Source organism: Crotalus tigris, unplaced genomic scaffold, assembly GCF_016545835.1.
Source record: "Crotalus tigris isolate CLP2741 ecotype Arizona unplaced genomic scaffold, ASM1654583v1 scf7180000018940.2059657, whole genome shotgun sequence".
NCBI classification, from domain to species: Eukaryota; Metazoa; Chordata; class Lepidosauria; order Squamata; family Viperidae; genus Crotalus; species Crotalus tigris.
The window spans coordinates 1,009,005-1,033,011 of record NW_024097284.1 but is presented as its reverse complement, the minus strand read 5'-3'; the positions used below and the strand labels follow the sequence as shown (position 1 = coordinate 1,033,011).

The following is a 24,007-nucleotide window of genomic DNA, read 5'->3' as shown; positions in this document are numbered from 1 at the left end:
TAATTATACTAACCAACTCAGAAGATTCTAGTTAAGAGAGACACCTGTCTCCTTCCGGAGGCTAAGAATTCTCAGCTCATGTTGAAAATGAAAAATTCTTTTAATGGTAATTTTAGGCAAGGATAGATTTCTGCAGTTTTGCAAAACCGGGGTTAATCTCTCCCCTAGGCATTAACACTTGCACTAAAAAGTCTAAGTTGTAATTAGCTAAAGAAACCACAGTGACTGGAACCACAGAACAGATTAGCCAAACCAAACAATTATTTTATGAACTGGAAGGTTGTGTGGATTTATTTGATTTTTTAACCCACCTACTGTATATTACTTTGTATAAGTAACTCAAGGCAGTGGACATACTCTTTCCACCTTCTATTTTCTCCACAACCAGCTAATATTTCCCTGAAAAAGAAATAATATAGGAAGCTCTTGAATCCATAATCTAATGTTAAATTTAGCAAATTGTTCGGCGTGTCACACTGTGATTAAGGGCTAAATATAGCAAAAATCCTGTTATAAGCTCTTTTGCTCAACACAGAGACTGACAATTTTCCCCCTAATAACTATGTTACTTAGCTATAGAGGAGACGTTTCCTTCCAAGAACTTAACTCATAACATAGTACCTTTTGTTTATATATATATATAAACATACACACACACACACATATACATAGATATAGTTATATATATATATATATATATATATATATATATATATATATATATATATATATATATTAATTACAGAAATAAAAATACCCAAGTATTTGTTATTAAGAACTTGTTACCTGCCACATTTGGTTAAACATATTTGATTTTATTATGCTAATTAAGTAAGTTTACTTAATTACCTAGATGCATTTCTGCTAATGCAATGGTGTGAGAAGATGTATCCAATAAAATTGAACTCCACAGAACTTAGAGGATTGTGGTAGTTGGCAACTTTTTACAAAACTGCTTGCTTTGTAAGTACACCTAATACAATAGGTAAACTTTCTCAAGGACTGCTCTTTTTAGTGAATGTTCAAAGTTAAAACAGTGGGGGAAAATAAATAGCTTTACCATCAGTCCTCACATTTATGACTATTGCAGCATTCCCACAATCAAATGATCACCTTTTCACGGTGATCAAAGTCCCCACTGTCAGATGATCATGAGATCACAACCAGCTTCCAACGAACAGTCAATGGAGGAGCCAGCAATAAAATCGCAAGTTACGTGATGTCCTACTTAACTTTCCTTGGTGATTCGCTTAATAACCACATGGAAAATAATATCGTAAACTCGTTGCAGTCATGTGGTGTGACTTAGCAACTGCATCACTTAGCAATACTTTCCCATTTCAATTGGGGTCACTAAGAGAGGACTATCTGTACTGCAGTACTTCTCTATATAAAGGTCAGTTAGCATATGATATGAAAATCCTTCATTTGTCACCAGGAAGAACTGCTGCCTGCTAACACAATGTCGAGCTAAGATCCTATGTTCCTAATATCTTGATATAATTTGCAGATGTATGAGGTTATGTTTGAAAAATGGCAGTTGGGATCACACTTCTCACTGAATCTTGCTGGGGGTGAGGAAACACTGTTAATTCCCTTTAAAAAGCAGCACATTACCCCATCAGACTTTTGAACCATTTTGGAAATAGCAGATTGGTGGCTAAAGGTGAAAACCAAAGCAGTATGCCTCACACACCACATCTTCATGTGGCCTCTGGAGTTCTGAAAGTCATATAAAAATTTCCTGTGATTATTAGAGGCTGCAGAGGCCACATGAGAATGTGGTGTGCTCATGCATGGTCTCTGGATTCCTTACAAGTCATGCAATCTCTGAAAATCATGCTAGATCACATTCTCACATGATTTCAGAGGCTCCAGAGACCTCTTGTGAAATGTTGAAGGTCCGGAAGCCACACTAGGACACACTACATTCTAACGTGGCCTCTGCAGGCTGAGAAAATTGAGCGAATACCAAGCTTTGCTATACGCTAGCAAAATTAAGCCAGTTTTTACATTAGCAGGATATATGAATTCAACCACTGTTACTTGAAAGATGTAGTTTTTGTGTGAACTACACTATTATGACTTTTCCCATAAGCTAGATCTGAAACAAAGTATGGCTAAATGCAATCCATGAATCCAGCAGTATTTCTCAACGTCATCAACTTTAAGTTGCACGGACTTCAATTCCCAGAATTTCCCAGTCAGCACGTTGGCTAGAAATTCTGGGAATTTAAGTCTGTTCATCTTAAACTTGTTAAGATTCAGAAACACTATGCCACAGATATAGAGGTACAATGGTGAAATATCCATGCTTAGACCTCCATTTCTGAAAGATGAAATGGTAACCAGGAGAAAGCAGTTATGACTCTATCATTCTCTATTATTAATCTCACAACTCTCTTCATAATTGTCAAATGTGTTCTACGTAGTAATCCTCTCAGCAGGCCCTGAACAATATTTTCCATTCCGATTTCTTTTTCTTCCAAACAATTTGTCCTTTGGGAATATGACATCTTTTTTTTGTTATACTTGTTTTGTTTCTATTCTACTTAGCATTTGTCACTGTAAATATTCATTACATTAACTGCATCTCCTAAACATTTATTAAAATATACAGAGTAGAAAAAAAATCAAAAACAGGACACCTAGTCAGCACCACCAAGCATCTTGCAGTTAGAAAACCTTCATGAAATAATTTTGTATTAAGCTTTCCACATGTTCCATAAGGATATTCAAGTTAGCAGCACAAATCTCATACTTTGGTTTTTCATTCTTTCGCAACATCTCTAATAGGCCCCCATGGACTGGAGGCAAAGGGTTATATGAGTTTAACAATTGAAGCTGACTTAATGGAGTCTGTTTTATTTCCCCAATCCTCAGTGCCTGTAGAATAGCAGGTGCAAATTTGGAATAATGAGCAGTAGAAGAAATGATAACGGGGCAAGTTTTGTCTTGAAGTCGATCTGCAACCACTTTGGCAACAGCTGTGTGTGGATCCAGAATGTACCCTGTAGTGTTGAACACAGAGTGTATGGCACCCAGGCAGTCGTCCTCAGAGCACCAATCAGCTACTAAATCCTGTTGAAGCTTTTGCAGGAGCTCTTCCTGTAACTGAAAGCGCTGTTGGTTTTCCAGACTGAGAAGTAACAGTGTCACCAGCTGCCCATCACCATTAGCAATCAGGTGTAAATAACGTTCAAGGTTGGAAGACTTCAAAATGTCTATTGCTGGTGACAAGCTTGGCATTAATTGCCTTCCTTGTAAATCATACAAGCCAGTTTTTAAAAATGAAGTCAAGACATTGTTTTGATTGGAAGCACAGATACATTTCCGAATGGGGATCCCCATGTTTTTTGCATATATCGCAGCTAGTATGTTGCCAAAGTTACCTGTGGGAATGCAGACATCTATGGGGTTCCCAAATGAAATAACACCTTGTTCAATAAGGTTCAGATAAGCTGATGCATGATAAACCACCTGGGGAAGCAAGCGTGCCCAGTTGATAGAATTTGCAGCACTTAATGCTGTTCCATATTCCACTGTGAGAAAGCCAGTAAAATCTGAATTGGTAAACATTTGTTTGATGGCAGCCTGGCAAAAATCAAAATCAGCCTGGACCCCTATGGCTTTTGTGTTGGCTTCTTGGCAGCTGATCATGTGGAATTTCTGTATCTGGCTAACTCCATCATGAGGAAAGAATGTGATCACAGCAATTCTTTGCCTATCAGTCTCTTTAAGTTGACCAAAGCCGTTCAGAACTGCACTTCCTGTATCACCAGAAGTTGCTACCAAGATCAAGTAATTGCAGCTTTGGGGAATGCAGTACGCAAACAGATGGGGCAGTAACTGTAAAGCCAAATCTTTAAATGAAGCCGTTGGTCCATGAAACAGCTCCAAAAGAAACTGATTCCCTTGCAGATGTCTAACTGGGGCAATTTTAGAACACATAAAATTTTGTCCATATGCCATCTGAATCATTTCCCACAATTTGGAAGCAGGAATATCGTCAGGATGTATGCACCTTTCTAATATAATCTGAGCTCTTTCGGTGTAAGTCGCTCCTAATAAATGCTGCCATTCTCCCCCAGTGAATTTTGGAAGTCCCAACTCAGGAACAAAGAGCCCACCATCTGGGGCCAGACCTTCAATAAGAACATCACTGAAATATTTTACAAAACCCCTTGATTTGTCTTCCTTAATGCCACGGGTGGAAATGAAGCATTCCAACTCAGAATTTTGATACCTCTTAACAGCATGAAGCACTTTGTCTGCTACATTCTCTGCTGTAATCCCATTTTCACAGAGAACACGGACATCATACCATTTTTTATAAAATTGCTTCCTGAACTGAATAATGTCTCTTAATGATGTTTCTTGACCCTGGCCGACAATACGATCTACCTTCATTAATTTCAAACGATCCATTATGCTTTCTGTGGGTACATCCAGATATACCACTATTGCATTTTTCTTCATGTGCTCCATGCTAGCAGCATTCATTGGGTTAGATCCGGAAAGGGACACTACACTTCCAGATGCTGAAAGGTTTAACAGGGCTTTTCCCTCTTCTTCTATAAACCGTTCATTTCCAATGCTCTTTAATTTTTCTGCCACACTCATATTCCAGGTTGGTTCAAGAACATCATCATCCACATCTATGAAACAAGAGTCCAGCTTTTGACCTAGTATTTTTCCTACTGTTGTTTTTCCAGCACCTGGAGGCCCCATCAAGACAATATTCTTATTTCCAACAAGAGAGTGCATGAAGGTCCGTGCCTTCCAGGTCATAGTGAAGCTTCTGGAGAGAAACAACTTCAAATACAGATCAGAAACCATGCAGTGACATAGTAGCTTTGGATGACTATTCCATCTTAGACGTAGCATCTTTTTCAGATTCTAATTCCACTAAAAGAAAAAATGCTTTAAAGGAAAGAATAAATACATACTTGAGTTACATTTGAAGTGATTGCTAGACATTTCTGACAGCTCATTTCCTATCTTAAAAAGGCCTGATTTTGAACAAGGTCACACATAGTTTGAAACATGATCAGTTCAGATTTCTTTGAATGACAAAGAGGTCAATCAGTTGATAGCTTTCTCTTTTTTGAAATCTGCCCAGAAAAACAAACATTCATATGCTGCAACATTTCTAGTCTGAAAAACAGCCACTCATGAAGGTCTTATATAAAAGAATCTTTGAAAAAAATTTATATATATGGCATAGCTTAACTACTATCTTGGCTAAAACCCACTAGCAGAACAGAACAAAACTAGCAGCAATATTTTAAGTATTAGGATGTATGTTCAAAAGCAACATTGACATCAGCAGATAATATTTTCAAAATCAATAAAAACTCCTCGGTGGCTTCTAAACCACCTCTCCAAGCTAACATTTTAGAAACTACATTATATACCATCACCTATACGGCACTGTAAACTATTCTCTCTCTTCACAATTGCTCTTGCCCATAGGGAAAGGTTATAACACACCCAGGACACCTTTAAAGCTAATTGTCATAGGCTGGCAAACCTATATAATGGGGGCATCAATCACAATAAAATATACAGAAACTTTTTTCTTTAAACAAAAGCCAATAATTCAAATCTCCCTTCTGCAGAAAGTTACATTTAACAATGTTTCAGTGATTTTAGTGAAATTTAATGTTCTTGATATATTAATACAAAACCCCTTAATATAACTTTTAGTTTTAAAATTAATCTGCAAGGCAAAGAATAATTTTGCTTAAATGAATGTGTCGTCCCAACTTACCACTGGTTTTTCTAGTAATCTTCTTTGTAGATTAATGGCAATCTCATAAACTCCCAACTCGTATCTATGAATTGCTTTCATGCAGGAATCAGTTACCTGTTGACTGTTTCACACTTCATCTAGATGAATCAGAATAAATGCCACATTAGCAAATGCTCTCCAGAGAGCATGAATTAACAAACATGGTGCAGGTCTCTCTAGCTCTGAAAAATGTCTGTGTTGCCAAGAGTGCATTCATGTTTGCTCAGGGAAATCAACAACTGCATCAGCATGAATTGCAAAACAAACAGCACAGGCTATTAAGCAACAATCAGGAAGCCAAATAACCCCATTTTACTTTCTTTGTTTTCAAATTAAAGGAAATAAATTCAGAAATAACACATTGCTGCATTTTTTAAACATGACTCTGCAGTTCTGTGAACCTGCAAGGTATATGGACATGATTGTTTCTAGACAGGACATCATGTTAGCTTTCTGCAGCAAATACAATGAAAAGGTTACAGATCTTAAAAAATGATAAAGTTTGTTTTTGCACTGGATTGTTCACATTTCCTTTCCCAAGGACAAAGAGAGAGAAATATTTAAAAGGGAAGATGCAATCTCAGTTTTTCATTCTTAGCCACCAGAGAAATATTTACAGCAGTGACTTTTTCACACTGGTATTAGTTATGGAGAGACAGAGGCATCTTGTGGCGAACCAGCTGCTCTCCAACAGCAGTCGATCTGCACCAATTCTGCAAGAAACAGAAAAACACCATCCCTTTAAAATCTAGGGGAAGCAATTTCATAAAAATAAACAATAAAATAGCTAAATTATTGCTCCTCCCTGCCTCATGAACTAAAATAGGTTATGGATTCTTCAAGACCATTACCACTGAAATTCCCTACTGCACTGGGTAGGATTGTTTTTCACATTGCAAAACTCACTGAAATAAAAAAGAAATAATTTCAGTTTTGTTCATGAAAGAGTTTTGAAATTATTTACTGCTTCAGAAATCATGGACAAATCATTAAGTGTAAGTTAGATCAAACCACCATGTAATTCAATGCCCATTCTGATGTTACAAAGGGTAGATGCATGCAGAATTAGGCTTCTGCTAAAATCAATGGCACCTGTGTACCACAAAAATAAAGGTTTGATTTGTTATAGAAAATAGTTTCTATCCCAGGAGGAGTTTTATTTTATACTAATCAAGTTTGTCCATTTCACTAGGTCATAATGTCACAAGCTAAATTGATTTTAGCTTAACATGACTCAATCACTATGATTATCAGTGATGGTTTATGGATGAGTATATATGTCTCATCAATCAACCAGATTTTTTTCTTTTCCGTCAGAATTACTGAAGCAAATCCTGCACAGAATTACAGAAAACAATACTGTGTAAACAACAAGCAATATATTGGGATAAAACTCCTTCACCCTCTTCCCCTCATATTCCATTTAATTGTTCTTGTATCATTCCTGGGAGATCAATAGTCTTATGGTAAAACCAGAACAACAACAACAAAATGATCTATTAATCCAGATGGAATTTACATGCAGATCAACATCATTCTCTTCCATTTCCCTTATATTCTTCCCACTGAGCTAGTCAGGAATATTGTTGTTTTGTTAATGGACAACAAAGTTAGGGGATAGTCCTATGGCAAGATCAGATCAGATCAGATCTGGTTGTAAGGTTTAATCTTCACTAGTCAGGTGTTCAATCTCTCTGTTGACTCAGTAGACCAATATTTTTATTTGTATGGGTGGGGGTTTTTTTGGAAAAAAAAATCTATCTTCTAACACATCAATAGACCTAAGGGAAGAAAAAGGAGGGTGAGATTAGGTCTACCTTCTTGCTTCATGTAGTTCCCCTCTAATTTTTCGCCAATCTGTCAAATGAGATTTTTTTATTGACTTGGATGTATCAATCTTTGGAAGACTCAAAGGTATGTAGGAAGCATTTTCTTCCAGGAGATATATTCATCACTTGCCAAAAAAGAACTTCATAAGCTATGTGTTTGATCTCTCTTACAGCCCTAGTCAAAATGAATAGAAAGTGTAGTACAAGACAGTATGCCTATAGCAGACTTAGGGAAGCACAGTAGCAGGGAAAGTTCCAATCCTTACTTGACATTGCCACATTCATTACCAAAACATCATAACTTGTTCACATGGCAGGGTTTTGTGTCGGGAAAAGAGGCAAGGCACTATTTTTATGTGGAACAATTGAAGATGATTTTAAGTTAATATCACCATACAGACTGGCAATAAGATAGAAATTACATAAGGAAAATATATTGCTCAAGATGGTTGCTGAAATGACTTCATTCCATAGTAATGGGATGTGAGAGTATAACATATATGTTTTCTTAGTTGAACTCCAGTTTGGCGGCATATAATAAAAATATTGAAGTGGTTGCTATTATTTTCTTCTGGGATGATTTTTTGATTTCTCAGCCTTTTCAATAGCCCAAGATTTTCTAGTGATCTCCTATCCAAGTATTATAACACCTGACCATATTTAGTTTTTTAAATTTTAATGTACAATTACTCCAGATTCACCAAGAGCCATGGTGGCATAGTGATTAGAATGCAGTATTGCAGGCTAATTCTGCCAACAGCCAGCAGTTTGATTCTCACCAATTCAAGGTTGACTCAGCCTTCCATCCTTCCAAGGTCAGTAAAATGAGGACCCAGATTGTTGGAGGCAATATGCTGATTCTGTAAACTGTTTAGAGAGGGCTGTAAAGCACTGTGAAATGGTATATAAGCCTAAGTGGTATTGCTATTTATTTCTTAAGGTCATTTCTACTGCTTAACTGATTTGTAATTTAGATTTTCTAACAACATGTTTGTGACAGAAATAAAAAATCTCAAATGAGCAACTTCATTATACGTAGAAAACTAGATCTGAGTTTAATTAATATCATTAAAAAAAGAACAGCTTTACATAATTCTAAATCAAAAGCAGATTTTTGAACAATTGACCCTCAGTATATACCTGAAGAAAATGAGATATATTTTATTTCAAATAAATTAACTGAAATAAATACTGAAGAAAATTCTCTATCTAGTTTAATCCTCAAGATTAAAACTACAAGAAGTATAAAATGTTAGTCTTTTATAAATGATGTCTGCATGTATGTACAAGAGAAACTATGGGATGGATGTGCCTTCTCTTCAAATAGCTCTTGGCAATTTTCACTTTGGTTAATAGGAAAGTTGTAATTTTCACCTCTACTATTTGGAATACAACCCTCTCAGTTGCAATTTGTTCTTGTTCAGCTCACAATAGATCCAACATATTGTATAAGAATAACATCATATACCCTTTACTAAAACTTTCCAAAGTTGAAAATGGATAACTCTGTGTTCACAATAAATCCCATATTGAGGGTCCTCTATTTCTTGCTAATGGATTCTTACATGTTAATCTATTAATCTGGAATGTAATGGCTGGAGACACACCTCATGTTAAGCCTTAGTAATGTATACAGATCCACTAGTGTCACAATATTGCCTCTTTAAATTTATTTTATTTATTTATTTTTAAAATTTATAAGCCGCCCCACTCCCGAAGGACTCTGGGCAGCTAACAATAAAAAACACATAAAACATAACAAAACAACAATATAAAAACAATCATCCAGGGGTAAGGTTTTATAAACCCCAGGCCTACCGGAAAAGCCAGGTCTTAAGTAGCTTACGGAAGCGGTCCTAATCTCCGGGGGCAGCTGATTCCAAAGCATGGGCGCCATCACAGAGAAGGCCCTCCTCCGCGGCCCCGCCAAATGGCACTGCTTGGCCAACGGGGCCTGAAGAAGGCCCAGCCTGTGGGATCTAACCGGACGTAGGGAACTAAGAGGTAGTAGGCGGTCTCGCAAATAGCCTGGCCCTGAGCCATATAGGGCTTTAAAGGTAATGACCAACACCTTGAATTGGACCTGGAGATCAATAGGCAACCAGTGCAGCTCACGGAGGATAGGTGTAACGTGGGTGTATCGAGGAACACCCACTATCACTCGCGCGGCTGCATTCTGGACCATCTGTAGTCTCCGAATGCTTTTCAAGGGTAGCCCCATATAGAGCACGTTGCAGTAGTCCAAACGTGAGGTGACAAGGGCGTGAGTGACTGTAAGGAGAGCCTCCCGGTCCAGGTAGGGTCGCAACTGGTGCAACAGGCGAACTTGTGCAAAGGTCCTCCCAGCCACAGCCATCAATTGATGTTCCAAATTCAGCTGTGGATCAAGGAGGACACCCAAGTTGCGAACCCGCTCCGAAGGGGGTATATTTTCCCCCACAAGAGTCAACACTGGACAGTCGACATGATCCTTGGGAGGCAACATCCAAAGCCACTCGGTCTTGTCAGGATTGAGCCTGAGTCTGTTAACCCCCATCCAGACCCTCACGGCTTCGAGGCAACGGCCCATCACATCGGCCGCTTCACTGAGAGAGCTCGGGGAGGAGATATATAACTGGGTATCATCAGCATACTGATGAAACCTCACCCCATGCTGTCTGATGATCTCACCCAGCGGCTTCATATAAATGTTAAATAGGAGGGGAGAGAGGACCGACCCCTGTGGCACGCCGCATTCAAGGAGCCTCGGGGTTGACCTCTGCCCTCCCACCAATACCGATTGAGAGGTAGGAGGAGAACCACCGTAAAACGGTGCCTCCCACTCCCACCCCTTCGAGTCGTCGCAAAAGGATACCATGATCGATGGTATCGAAAGCCGCTGAGAGGTCAAGTAGCACCAAGACAGAGGAATAACCTCTGTCTCGGGCCCGCCAGAGATCATCCATCAGCACGACCAAAGCGGTTTCTGTGCTGAAGCCGGGCCTGAAGCCAGATTGAAAAGGATCTAGATAATCCGCTTCATCCAGAGACCGTCGGAGCTGGAGCGCCACCACTCTCTCTACAACCTTCCCCACAAAGGGGAGATTGGAGACTGGACGGAAGTTATTTAAATCAGCCGGGTCCAGGGTAGGCTTCTTGAGCAGGGGCCTCACAACCGCATCCTTCAGGGATTGTGGAAAAGACCCCTCCCTCAACAAAGCGTTGATCAACACCTGGAGCCAGCTTTGTGTCACTTCCTTGGCAGCCGAGACCAACCAGGAAGGACACGGGTCCAATAAACAAGTGGAGGCGCTCATTGCTCCCACCGCTCTGTCAACATCCTCAGTGGTCACAGACTCAAATTCATCCCATAAAACTGAGCTAGGACCTGCCCCAGTCATCTCAAAAGGCCCTGCCCAATCGGAGTCTAGGTCTGTCCGAATCCGAGCGATTTTGTCTGATAAAAATTGCACAAATTCCTCCGCTCTACCCTGTAAGGGCTCCCCAGCTTCCCGAACATTAAGTAGGGAACGGGTCACCCTAAACAGGGCGGTGGGGCGAGATTCTGCAGACGCAATAAGTGCGGAAAAATGCGAACATTTTGCCACTCGTATCGCCACTAAATAAGTCCTAATATAGGCTCTTAGAAGTGTCCGGTCGGATTCGGAGTTACTAGCCCTCCAGCATCGCTCTAGATGTCTCTTCTGACGCTTCATCTCCCGTAGCTCCTCAGTAAACCAAGGTGCCCTCCGGGATCCACAATCACGGAGAGGTTGCAAAGGCGCGATCTGGTCTAACGCCCCTGATGCCGCCTTATTCCAAGCAGCGACCAAGGACTCAGCCAGTTCGTGGAGGAAGGAATCAGGAAAACCCCCAAGCGCTATTTGGAACCCTCCGGGTCCATTAAATGCCTGGGGTGGAACCACCTAATCGGTTCCGCCTCCCTGCGGTGGGGGAGTAGGACCGAGAAATCTAACCTCAACAGGAAGTGATCCGACCATGGCAAGGGAGAAGTGACTATACCCCTTAAATCGAAATCATGTCTCCACTGCCCCGAGAGGAATACCAAGTCGAGCGTGTGTCCTCTCCTATAGGTTGGACCCTGAATTATCTGGGTCAGGTCCATGGTTGTCTTGGAAGCCATGAACTCCTGAGCCACACCAGAGGATTCGCCGAGTGACGGCAAATTGAAATCCCCCAGCACCATAAGCCTGAGGAATTCCACCGCCAACCCGGCTACCCCCTCCAGCAGCTCAGGCAGGGCTGTTGTCACATAGCTGGGAGGCAGGTATGTCAACAACAAACCCGACTGAACCCTTGAATCCAACCTCAAGAGAAGGGACTCACACCCAACAACCTCTGGGGCTGGGATCCTGCGAGGTCTCAGGGATTCTCGGACAAGAATCGCCACTCCCCCACCCCTTCCCTGGAGTCGCGGTTGGTGCATTATCTGAAACCCGTCTGGGCACATCTCTGAGAGAGGAACACCTCCCTCTTGGCCCAGCCAGGTCTCAGTAATATATGCCAGGTCGGCCTCCTCATAAAATGATTCTATATTTAGACTTCTGAATAAATAGAATTAATCCCCCATACATACACACACTCATCAAAAGAACTCTCTGATATAATCCCACTGATACAAAAGCAAACAAGCCTAATTTCATCAAATATCTTTATGAAGGTAGATACTGTAAACACAATATACCAACTAGACACGGACAATATTGATAGAGGATTGCCCTAGATTTGGTAAAGCAATAATCTCCCCAGAGATGGATTTTCACTAAAATGACTGCTCAGAAGGAAATGAGAGCTTGTCTATAATCATCGTAGAAAGCCTACATGAGACATCTACCATGAACATGTGCTAAACGTGAAGGCTTAATTAAGGAAGAAATAAATGAAAAAATCATGTGAATTGATTGCACTAATTCAAGCAAGCAGTATTATGGTTTAGCAATGTATGAATCCAATCTGTGCCTATTGGTGGCTTTATAGTAATTTTTCCCCTTATTAGTAGACAATAAGATAGGATATCTCTCCAAAGCTTTTCCTAATTGCAAACTAAGGGAGTCTCAGAAGAGAACACAGCAACATAAAGATTAATGAGGGTGGAAATAATAAACACAGTTCTGATGCATATTATTTTAGAATAATTATCTTATAGACAAATGATTTGCACTTCTAGAATAAGGATTCAGTCTCTAGAATGATTTTTCACACAAGTTTAAACTGCTAGATTCTTTAAGCAGGAGGTGAGGAAACTATGGTCTTAAGAATACTTCTGGTTAAAACCACCATCCTTGACAATTAGCATATTTGCTGAAGTTATTTGATTTTAGTAGCATCTGATGGGCTATCAAATTTCTCATGCCCCCCCCCCCCGAAGCATTCAGACAGCTCTTTGGCTGTTGTAACATGCTAAGGAAACTCCCCTGCTGGTACTTTTCAGATTCGAGCCAGTCCAATTTTATATAGTGTATTAGAAATCAAATCAAATAATAAATGTCTTCCTCTGTTGTCTACATTCTATGTGTTTCCATACATGAAACTCGCAAACCTCCATTTACTGTTGAACTACAATTCCCAGCATTCCTCCCCATTCTTTATACAGGCTGATGCTATTGGGAATTGAATTTTTGCATCATCTAGAAGCCAAGCGCTTACTCCCTGCTTGATTCCCACTCGGTCAAATGGCTATGAATTCTACTCATGAACAAGGAAAAATCTGCACGTTTCCCAAATTCAGAAGGAAAAGCCAAGCAAGAAAACTCTATCTTCCAATGCAGATTTTTTTCCTAAACTCTACCCTCCCCTCCAAGACCCAGCCCAAGTCCAAATACGTACTATTACGCATGCGTGCACTTCCACTCCGACCTCGTCCGAAGATCTACCGAACTCCTTCCTATGTATCATTATAGACGTTCTTCCCGCTAACCCTCTTATCGCGCTTGCGCACCGTTCCATCGCGCTCTGTGCTCCGCCCCATTCGGCCCCCCATTGTTTGTTATGATTCCGGAAGTGATGACATAAAGCCAGTCTCCCGTTCTACACAAATGTTACCAAGCAGTTGTTTCTAGGGGCAACCAAACAGTGGGCATATTGCTGCTCATGTAAAACCAATTTCTCCGAATGAGGAAGAATTCGAATACAATCGGAAAAAAGCCCTAGAAGAGGCGGGAAGGGTGGGAGAAGAGAAAAACAATAAATTTGGAGAAAAAAATTTTTGGAACAGGTAAGCAGGTAGTATGAAATAGTGAAGAAGCCTGTATTAATTTTTAGAATATTACATGCGTGCTTCATCTTTCCTTCAAGTGGTGTAGTGAGATTTCTACTTTTCCTCTCCCGCCTCTTTTCTGCCCTAACAATCTTATAAAGATAGGAAGGAATGGCTGGATTTATACAACATGCTAAGCCATAAAATGGTTCGCTTGTTTTGGATTGTACCTTATGAATCTAATCATTGTGGTTTGTTAAACCATGCTATCTATGTAAAGTGTTGTGTGAATCCAGCCAGCTGTGGTAAAACAGAAACTGCTTTGGTTCAGAGAACCAAATCTTAACCTGATATGTGAGTGCTGACATTAATTTTTCTAAGATACCCTGTGAATTTCATAGTCCTGACTTCAGTTAGACTCCTGCCCTAAATAATTATATAAGTGACATAATTTGAGTGCTACATTGCCTCTTCACCTTGATTTGAATATATAAAATATTTCTCTAGTGAGCCAGACTACAGTATCTTGGGATGTTGTTTGGAACTGATGAGTCTAGAGTCTTGGAGCAAAGGGGTCTTGAGGTACTTTGAACTAGAAAATACTGGATTGTGCCTGTCCAGCTCCACTGATTTTTAATGCTTATTTGGGTGATCACCATTCATGAATATAAGCTGAATGTTCTGCATCAGATGCATAGAAAAATTAAATTTGGCAAGATAATATGGTTAATCAAATTTATCCCAAAGAGGTTTCATCTTGGATGTGCTGGGTAAATCTCACTTAGGCTTCTCAACCAATATCAAGAATATGATTTTCTATTTAATAAGTCAGTAAGGTGTCACATTTAACTATATGGAGAGCCATTGGTTGGCAAAATTATGTATATATTCATATACAAATTATAAGTAATATTAAGCTTGAGGTAATTTAAAGTGATTGTGATTTTCTCCTGGCTAGAAAAATATGTGGATGATACTGAAGGGCAAAAAATGAAGAATATGAAAGAAAATCCAAAGAAAAGCCAGAATGTTTGAGTATGCATAGGGAGAGAGGATAAAGAATGACATGAGTATGAGAGAAAATATGACAGGTAGTTTCCTTAGTAGCCTAAGCATTTTAAATACTTTATTTGTAGGCCTGTTAAGATGACAGCTATGGTCATGGAGGAGAGCATTTATAACCTTCTACCTCAGATTGTGGAGAAGTCTTGGATAACAGAGAAGCCTAGGTATACTGAACACGTATTCTATTCCTATGAACCAATGTATTTTAAAATGAAACATAGCATATATAATTTTTTTATTTCCTCAAATCTTATAAAATTGATTACGTATCTCCATCATATGCATACTATAGTATTATGTGCTCCTATATAATTTTATTATTGTTATTCATGTGCTCCATGCCAGGGATCCCCAACCTATGGGCCACGGCTCATTATGGGTTGTGAACTCTTTGCAACCGGGCCATGGAAACGGGCAAGCTCACTTGCTCACACACGCATCCACACTTACTCGAGCAGCAGGTGAGTGCATGCATGTCTGCTCCATTTGCATGAGTGGCAGGTACACATGCACGCCACTCGTGCAAATGGAGCTACACGTGAGTGCACGCTTGCTGGCTACTCGCATGGAACTATCCCCTCTCCCCCTTCCCCACCGGTCCGCAAAATTGCAAAGGTTGGGGTACTCTGCTCTATGTCACACATTAAATAAGTAAATAAATACCTCGAGTAAGTGATGTTATCTGGGCAATTTGTAATAACAGAGATGTTATAATGTAATTTTCTTGGCTTGAACTTATATCTGGCCAACCAAATTACTGGAGCTTCTTTACAGGCAACATGTCTGTGATATTTAACCCAGCTATTGTTTGTAAACCAGATTTTATGGTTTAGCAAGTTATAATTATGAATTCAGCCAGCTATAGTATACCATGTTTAAAGACAGAAGTTTTAAGAACAGAAGCTTTAGGAACTAGAGCTTGTTAAATGCATGGATAGGCAATAATCCCTATAGTGTTGATATGATTTTGGAATCCTGAGGTTGATTTAGGTTACTGAGGTTACTGAGGATAAATTACACGTTGGGTGTACTTTTTTATTATACGGAAATCAGTATTAAAAACCAATTAACTACCTTTTTCCTTCTTGAAGCTGCATAAGGGTATTGCAAACTGGGAGAGAAATTAATTATAAATAAAATTTGATATTAATTCAACAGATCATGGCACCAAAGTTTAAAGAGCAATGCCCATTTTTCTTACTTTTCCTCTGCTATTTAATATATGTGAATTATAAAATACATAATTATTGTTTTTAAACAAAAATAAATTCAGAACCATATTGTTCATCAGAATCCTTTTGAACTTTTCAAATTTGCTTTTAAGATTACACATATTTAAAAGCGCAATATTCAGCAATACAATTATCTATAGAATCCCTGCCAGCTTTAATTTTTTTGTCCATTCTCTCTCTCTGTGTGTCTTTATTAAAGTTTTGTATCAGCGTTTAGACCATATGTGAAACGTGCAATACAGCAAAGTAAATCACCATGGAAAACAATTGGACCCCCAAAAGTCCAAGTGCCTTCTCCAAGAAACTTCCTTCAGAAACATTCAAAAGAACCAAAGTTACCAACAAGTATGTTTTTGACATAAGAATATTTGGCATTTTGCCATTTTAATTTTGTATTTCATTATTTAATATGTAGAACTGGTATGTTCCTTTTCTTATGAATGTTAAAGGGAAAATTGGTAAGCTAATCAAATGGCTACAGTAACAAAGTTGTTCCAGACAGATGCTATATTTGCATTCCAGTTCATTCTGAAGCACAGTTTGGACATCAAAACAAAGTAATGTACAACTCTATTAGTCAGCCAGTCTTCTCACAAAGCAGGAAGGGCAGAAAGAAGCAATCTCCTCTAAATGCTTTTCAAGAGAAACCCCAAAAGTCTGGTCCTACAATATAAGTTAGAAGAGAAAATTTAGTTCTAGTGGTATTGCACCACGTTAAGAGTAAGCAGTCTTTTTCAGTAAATGAAAATATTTAGAATGTTGGGATCAATTCTGAAGGTTGCTATGTTTTTTTAAGAAAAATAATGGCTGCCATAATGGGTGTGATCAGTTACAAAACACCCAAAAAGTGAAACAAGTGTTTCCTTGTCTTTCTGAGCAAGTAAACACCTTTCCAAAGAATTACGTTACATACAGCTGCAAAATAAGGAGCAGCAGGGAAAAATAGCATTGTAGGTTAAAGAAACACTGATTGATGCTTAATACATTTGTGTGCCATTTATTGACAAATTCAAATTTATAAGTTTCATTTTAATTAATCTTTTTTTTTTAAATTGAAAATATAAAAAATGTATAATATTGGGAAAATATCTAAACTTAGTTTTGTGGATTGTTATTTTTCCGGAAAAGAAAAAAAAGATCAACGCAGTAAAAAAGCACTGGAACTAAGTGTGCCCAAAAGAACAGATCGTCCAATAATGGGGATTCAATGTACAAGGAATTTCATAAACACAAATGCAAGTAATGCTATCGTGGCGGTGCCCAAGAAACCACTACCAGTTTATGTAGACAGAAGGCAAGGAGACAGATTTCTTCTAGAAACTTCAGGACTTGTTCCAAAATATCTAAAAAAAAAGGTAGGTTTGTAGAGTTGCAAAAAAAAAAAAAAATGGAGCTGAAAAATACAGGTTGTCCTCAGCAATTGGTGAAGTGTCCGTTTGAGGTTACAAACAGCACTGAAAAAAGTGACTTGCCGTTGGGCCATGCATTTAGGATTATCACAGCCTTCCAACAGTCTTGTAATTGACATGTATTTATAACAGTTGCCAGCATCCCAGGACCATGTGATTACTATTTGCATCCTTCCCAGCTTGCTTCTGACAAGCAATGGAGGGAAGCCAAATTCACTTAATGAATGTGTGATCAATTGCAGTGATTCACTTAGCAATTGTGGCAAAAAAAAAAAGATTGTAAAATTGGACATGACTCACTTAACAACTACCTTGCTTAACAATGAAGATTCTAGTCCATTTTGTGGTAAATCAAGGACTACCTGTATAACTGGTCTGTTTGTATATCCTGAAATGGATTTTGATGTGAAATTCTGTTCATATTTAGTCTGAAACCCATTGAAATCAGTTTATTTCTCAATAAGCCTGTATAGAATAGCATTGTGCAATTTGCCAGGAACTACTGAAGTATTTTGATTTCTGTCATGACCAACTAGTCCAATATGAATAGTGTAGTTAACAGATTTTTTTTTAAGGGACAACAGCTCCACTGTTATGGCTACATAGACTGATCTCACTTTGAAAATTTAAGTTTGATATTCACTGAAATGGATTGAATTGGAATTCTTTCTCCAAAATGGAGGTGTATTGCATATGGGAACTGTATGCTTTTTATGAATAGTGGTAAAATGTATTTTTCTTATAGGATTATGGAGTGATTCCAAAATATGTAATTAAGCGAAATGAAGATGCAAAAAAAGCTCAGGAAGAATATGATACCTATGTCAGAGAGACACTCAAACAAAAAGCCATGAAACGGCTCACAGAGGAAGAGAGAGAAAATCTTTTAGAGGTACATGACTTGAGAAATACTGCAACTGAGATGGGTATGGTTTCACTAGATGGAGCTCTAAAATTGTTTTATGTTGTTATGTGCTGATAAATACCAAGCATGTAAGAGTGTTACCATGCCAATTTGGAAAAAAGGAATGGTTTGTCTTTAAACCCTTCATTTTATGCATCTTTTGTGGGCTGCTGCTATTGCCCAATTTTAAGAATAATTTGTAATCTTATTTTTTTACATATGAATATAGGGAAAAATACTATTGTGCTATGGAATATCATTCATCTTTGGTCAGAACTTAATCCTGCTTTATTCAATGAACTTACTCGGGTAAATTTTGGAGGGTTAGTGTAGTTAGACTACAATCTGGTGATCTATATAAATAATAGAGTTGAAAGGGACATTGGAGGTCTTCTAGTCTAGGGGTCCCCAACCCCCGGTCCGTGGACCAGTACTAGGCCATGGCAAGCCAGCAACTAGTCCGCACAAACAAGCAAAGCCCCATCCGTGCGATGTAGGCAGCACACAAAACCACGCACCCTCCGGCCCACGGAAAAACTTCTCTCCACGGAACCAGTCCCTGGTGCCCAAAAGGTTGGGGACCTCTGTTCTAGTAGGAAATCCTATACCATTTCAGAAAAATCATTGTGTAATCTCTTCTTAAGAGCCTTCAGTGTTCGAGCACCCACAATTTCTGGAGACAAGTTATTCGACTTATTAATTGTTCAAACTCTCAGGAAATTTCTCTTTAGTTCTAGGTTGATTCTCTCCTTGATTACTTTCCATCTATTGTTTCTTGTTCTGCCTATAAGTGCGTTAGAGAATAGGTTGATTCCCTCTTCTTTGTGACAGCCTCTTAGATATTGGAACACTGCTATCATGTTACCCCTAGAACTTCTTTTCATTAAATTAGACATACCAAGTTCCTCTAACCGTTCTTATGTTTTAGCCAACAATCCTCTAATCATCTTTGTTGCACTTCTCTGCGTTCTTTGCAGAGTCTCAATATTTTTTCAATATTGTGGGGACAAAAACGATGCAATATTCCAAGTGTGATCTTATCATTATAAAGGCCATTATAAAGTAGCATTAACACTTCATGTGATCTTGATTCTGTCTCTCTGTTAATGGAGTTTAGGACTGCATTGGCTTTTTTGGCAGTTGCCATCACATTGTTGGCTCATATTTAAGTGACTGACTCCAAGATCATTCTCACAATTATTACTCTTGATACAGGTACCACCTATTCTATAGTGGTGTGTTTTTCTTGACTTCAACTCCCTGAATTCCCCAGCCAGGAATGATTTCCCCATGCTGGCTGGGGAATTCTGGTAGTTGAAGTTCTCATATCTTAAAGTTGCCAAGGCTGGGAAACCCTGCATTAATACCACTCTTATTACCAACATCTCTCTTTTCAGGCCACATGGAAATCTGAAAAAAGGTCTGATTTTAGCATCTAACAGAGAAATGTTAAATAAGTACAGCCCTCCCTGAGAATATAGGATTACAACCTATGTGCGTTTTTAGAGACTTTACTGCCATGATTCTCAAACTGGCCCACTATAAGAATTCCTCCCAGAATTTTGGGAGTCAAAATCCACATATCTTAAAGTGGCTTAGTGTGTAAAATAGACTGCTTTACTGCATTCTAATTCTTCTTTTCCTCTTTTCCATGTAGGGTCTCAAAACGAACTGGGAGGATGTGCATCAGGCATTCCAAAACCTTTCAGTAGAAATAGATACATTACCAAAGAAGCTTTATAAAGAAAAGCTGGAAACAGACATGAAACAATTGGAACATGACATTCAGACAATTGAGAAATACAAAGTTATTTACATAGCAAACAAATGAGGATGTCTTTTGAGAATCATTTTTTCTGTGAGATAGTTTACTTTCAGTGGAGATATAAATCACACATATATATGTAGAAAAATATTTGAGGTTTAAAATCTTTGTTAAAATTTATTGTATTTCACATTTTGTTTCCTTTTAGATGATTATTTATTTTTTCAATAAAGACATATTTTTCTCCGGAGTATTTGATGAGCTGTATGCTATTTTTAAAAAGCCTTTCAAGGTTTCCAGTGTCTTTATGATATAATTCAAATAGGATGAAAAATATAGCAAATAGGAATGATATACCAGATAGTTAATAGTGATAAATATACATTTAAAGTTCCAAGTTATTCAGTGAATTATTTAGTTTTCTAATCATTAGCGTTTGTTTTATTAGCTTGGTATGCAGACTACTAAACTCATGTTTGTGTCTGCTTTTACTGTAAACTACCAAAACTAAAAAGAATTAAAACAAGTAAAATTAATAAGTAAAATTAATAATTAAAATTACAGATAGTTCTCGACTTATAACAATTTTTTTGGCAAGTTACAACAGCTTTGAAAAGCATGATTTGCAGATGGTCCTTGCACTTACAACTGTTACAGCAAATCAAGGTCACTTGATCAAAATTTGGGCATTAGGCAACCACATGTATTTACGCGCCTGTAGCATCTTGAAGTCCTGTGACTTCCATTTGCCACTTTCCCAGCTGGGTTCCGACAAGGAAAGTCAATGGAAGCCAGATTTGCTTAACGATTGCATGATTCGTTAACAAATGCAGAAATTTGCTTAACAATTATGGCAAAAAGGTCATAAAACTGAGACACCTCACTTAGCCATTGCCTTGAAAATTCTGGTATCAATTGTTGTAAGCTGAAGACTACCTGTAAAAGTCAAAATCATCCATGGAAATCCTGTAGAGAACATCTTTCAAAAATCTAATAGAGATGTTAGTGCCCACAGAACTGGCATAGCAATAGAAAAGGAAAATTTAGAAATTTAAAAAATAAAAATTTACTCAGGTTCAGTGTGTTTGTGTGTGTGTATTAGTCTGTATTTTGGAAACATCTTTTGGGGTTTAAAAGTACAATACAATACAAATACAATAAAATATAGTAAACCAAAATTCAATTCAATTAAACTAAAATACCTAATGGAAAATACAAGCAGAATATTTGTAACTATATCTGAAATTGGAGCATCATTAAGACAACCATATTATCCGTCTGTCGCCTAAAGCAGAGATCCCCAACCTTTTGGGCACAGGGACTGCTTCCATGGAGAGAGGTTTGTCCACACACCTGAGGGTGCGTGGTTTTATGTGCTGCCTGCATCTCATGGATGGGGCTTTGTTTGTATGGACCGGTTGCTGGCATGCCACGGCCCAGTACCGGTCTACGGACCTGGGGTTGGGGACCTTGGCCTAAAGCTCTCATAAAGAACTCCAGAAACAAGCCAGTGATGGAGCCAAACTGATTTCTATAGGGAGATTACATTGCAAATAACAGGACCATAAGAAACATCTTTATTCTAGCCTCCATGATTTCATAGAAATTAGGAATCATCAAAGGTTTATCATGGAAAGAATGGCTTAAAGCAGTCCTGCAAGTCCTTTGATTCCATATACTTTGAAATACACATGGAAACCTGCCAACCAATGAAGGGTACATAATGGAGATGTATTTTGTTCTTGGTGATGAACAGCAGCGAATAAATGGGGCAAAACATTCTGTACAAACTAATTTGCAAGTAGTCTTCAGAGGCAACCCCACATGGGGTGCATTGCAGTAGTCCAAGTGAACAATAATAAAGCATGTATTACTGTTGTGCATGACTCCCATTCCTGCAAAATTCTTCCTTGCCATAGCTTTCATCTGCTCATCAGTAGCCATGACTAGTAGACTTCTTTCACTGTAATACTTAGAGACAACATGGGCTGACAACTATAATGAATATCCAAACATTGGACCTAACAATTTTGCTATTTTGGTTCAAGATGATGATGCATAATTGGGCATCATCAAGACACTGATGGTTCTCAACCTGAACTTATAATCAGTGGCTTCATTAATTGATTATGTGCCTTCAAATTGGTTTGACTCTTAGTGATGATATAGATTTTCTCCAGGATGATCTGTGCACAACATTGTCTGTCACATTAACATTAAAAAAGTGGGACCATTGATCCCTGTGGCACCCCTAAGTGAATAGGGATTGAGCCAATCTTCACAACTACTGATTGGAACCAGTCAATAAGGAACTATTGCAACAGTACCCCCAACTGCACCCTCACAGTAATAGTAATAATAATGATGATGATGATGATGGTGTTGGAAGGGACCTTGGAGGTCATCTAGTTCAACCCCCTGCTCAGGCAGGAAACCCTGAGTAAATATTTCTTAAGGCAGTTGAGCGGCCAAAATCACCAGTGGGGCACATTCCACTCATCCAGGCCTGACAAATATACTCCATCAGTGTGACTAAGCAGTTTCTCTCTCATGCCCAGGCCTGAACCTAGGGAAACTTCCTCTATAGAACCACTCTTACCATCTTGAGAACATGCCTCAAAAATGAAGGTTATAGAGTTGGTGATAGCAATACAATATAGCTAGATCCAGAACAGCTTCTTGAGGAGAAAGTATGCTATAACTTTCTTCAAGGCGATACCTCTCACAATGAGATACTGATCTTTTTCTCTTTTTTTGTTATTAAAACATTTTATAAAAATTACAGTATAACCCACCCAAACTCCCCCTCTCCCTCCCCAACTTCCCAGAGCTGAGTACAGGGTTACAAATATAATAATCATAATCTAACTAACATTAACCAACTATATAAATAACCAAGTCCATAATGCACTTTAACTCCCCTTTAACATAAATATAAACAAATTAAAAATAAACATAATATTAATGAAAACATAAACAAATTAATATCCTAATTATTAAACAATACAATCTCAAAATTTTTAAACCATACTAATACTAAAAATAATAATAATATCATAATGATACTGATCTTTTTCTTGACCTAACTCATCATACAACTGCCAGGCCCACACAGGAGTCAGCAATAGCTTAAGTCAAATCGGCAGGCTGTAGTGGACACAGTAGAGACCTCAATACTTTGAAAGCTGGAACCCATCCACTCACTCCATTACAAATTATGTAGTCAGGTTTCCTGCATTTGGAAAATCTGCAAGGTCAGACTCTTTGTGCAATAGATGAGCCTTATCCTGAGGAAACCATCTTCATCATCACAATTCTGGAACATTTTCTCAAATTGCTTTGACCTGCTATAACTATGAATGTACAATATATTACTGTGATAGTCATCAATTCATATAAAAGCTATATCTAACCTTCCTACAAATGCAGCCAAAAACACACGGATATTAGGGTAGTGACCCTTTTTCATTTACCTGTACTATTTAAGGCAAGCTACCTTTGATTCTCGTGACAATGTATAGCTGTCATGGTAGACAGCAATAGCTTATCTTCATGAATTTGTTCTGTTTTCTTTCAAAGTAATTCAACAGTTTAACTAAGATAACCACATGTCTAGATTTTTATGGGAATATCCTTTTTCAGGGCAATAATTCTCTGGTAGGAAAAAAATGTCCTTGAAAGTATCTAGGATTTGTTTATAGTAGCAAGAGTAGCGATGGACATATCAGGGAAGACTCAAACAACGGTTCCCCATGGTTCAAGGAAACTCTCCTGTTGCCTCCTGATTGATGAGCAGAAGGAGAGAACAGATAG

General features: G+C 38.4%; 2 protein-coding genes across 4 annotated transcripts; one reads left to right on the top strand and one right to left on the bottom strand.

Moving 5' to 3' along the window:
- Positions 1–2,583: 2,583 nt before the first annotated feature.
- THNSL1 (threonine synthase like 1) lies at positions 2,584–13,582 on the bottom strand. Of its 3 annotated transcripts, none has more exons than XM_039357660.1 (4): positions 13,450–13,552; positions 6,412–6,507; positions 5,774–5,892; positions 2,584–4,923 (listed from the first exon to the last, which is right to left on the bottom strand). In XM_039357660.1, the coding sequence occupies exon 4, from the start codon at positions 4,885–4,887 to the stop codon at positions 2,677–2,679; it is 2,211 nt and encodes a 736-aa protein (XP_039213594.1). In that variant the 5' UTR covers positions 4,888–4,923; positions 5,774–5,892; positions 6,412–6,507; positions 13,450–13,552; the 3' UTR covers positions 2,584–2,676. The 3 variants fall into 3 exon arrangements, with proteins under 3 accessions (XP_039213594.1, XP_039213596.1, XP_039213595.1); XM_039357662.1 differs by lacking the exon at positions 13,450–13,552 and adding an exon at positions 8,403–8,420; XM_039357661.1 differs by lacking the exon at positions 6,412–6,507 and having other exon boundaries at positions 13,450–13,582.
- A 49-nt stretch (positions 13,583–13,631) lies between these two features.
- On the top strand, positions 13,632–20,444 carry ENKUR (enkurin, TRPC channel interacting protein). The gene is made up of 6 exons (XM_039357663.1): positions 13,632–13,837; positions 14,956–15,048; positions 16,316–16,461; positions 17,245–17,471; positions 18,271–18,417; positions 20,087–20,444. The coding sequence occupies exons 2-6, from the start codon at positions 14,966–14,968 to the stop codon at positions 20,258–20,260; spliced, it is 777 nt and encodes a 258-aa protein (XP_039213597.1). The 5' UTR covers positions 13,632–13,837; positions 14,956–14,965; the 3' UTR covers positions 20,261–20,444.
- Positions 20,445–24,007: the final 3,563 nt, after the last annotated feature.

Bases quoted from the DNA above. Each gene is read 5' to 3' on its own strand.
- THNSL1 (XM_039357661.1), bottom strand. From the start codon at position 4,887: ATGCTACGTCTAAGATGGAATAGTCATCCAAAGCTACTATGTCACTGC.
- ENKUR (XM_039357663.1), top strand. From the start codon at position 14,966: ATGACAGCTATGGTCATGGAGGAGAGCATTTATAACCTTCTACCTCAG. The intron at 15,049-16,315 runs GTATACTGAACA...TCTTTATTAAAG, and splicing joins TGGATAACAGAGAAGCCTAG to TTTTGTATCAGCGTTTAGAC. The intron at 16,462-17,244 runs GTATGTTTTTGA...TTTCCGGAAAAG, and splicing joins AGAACCAAAGTTACCAACAA to AAAAAAAAGATCAACGCAGT.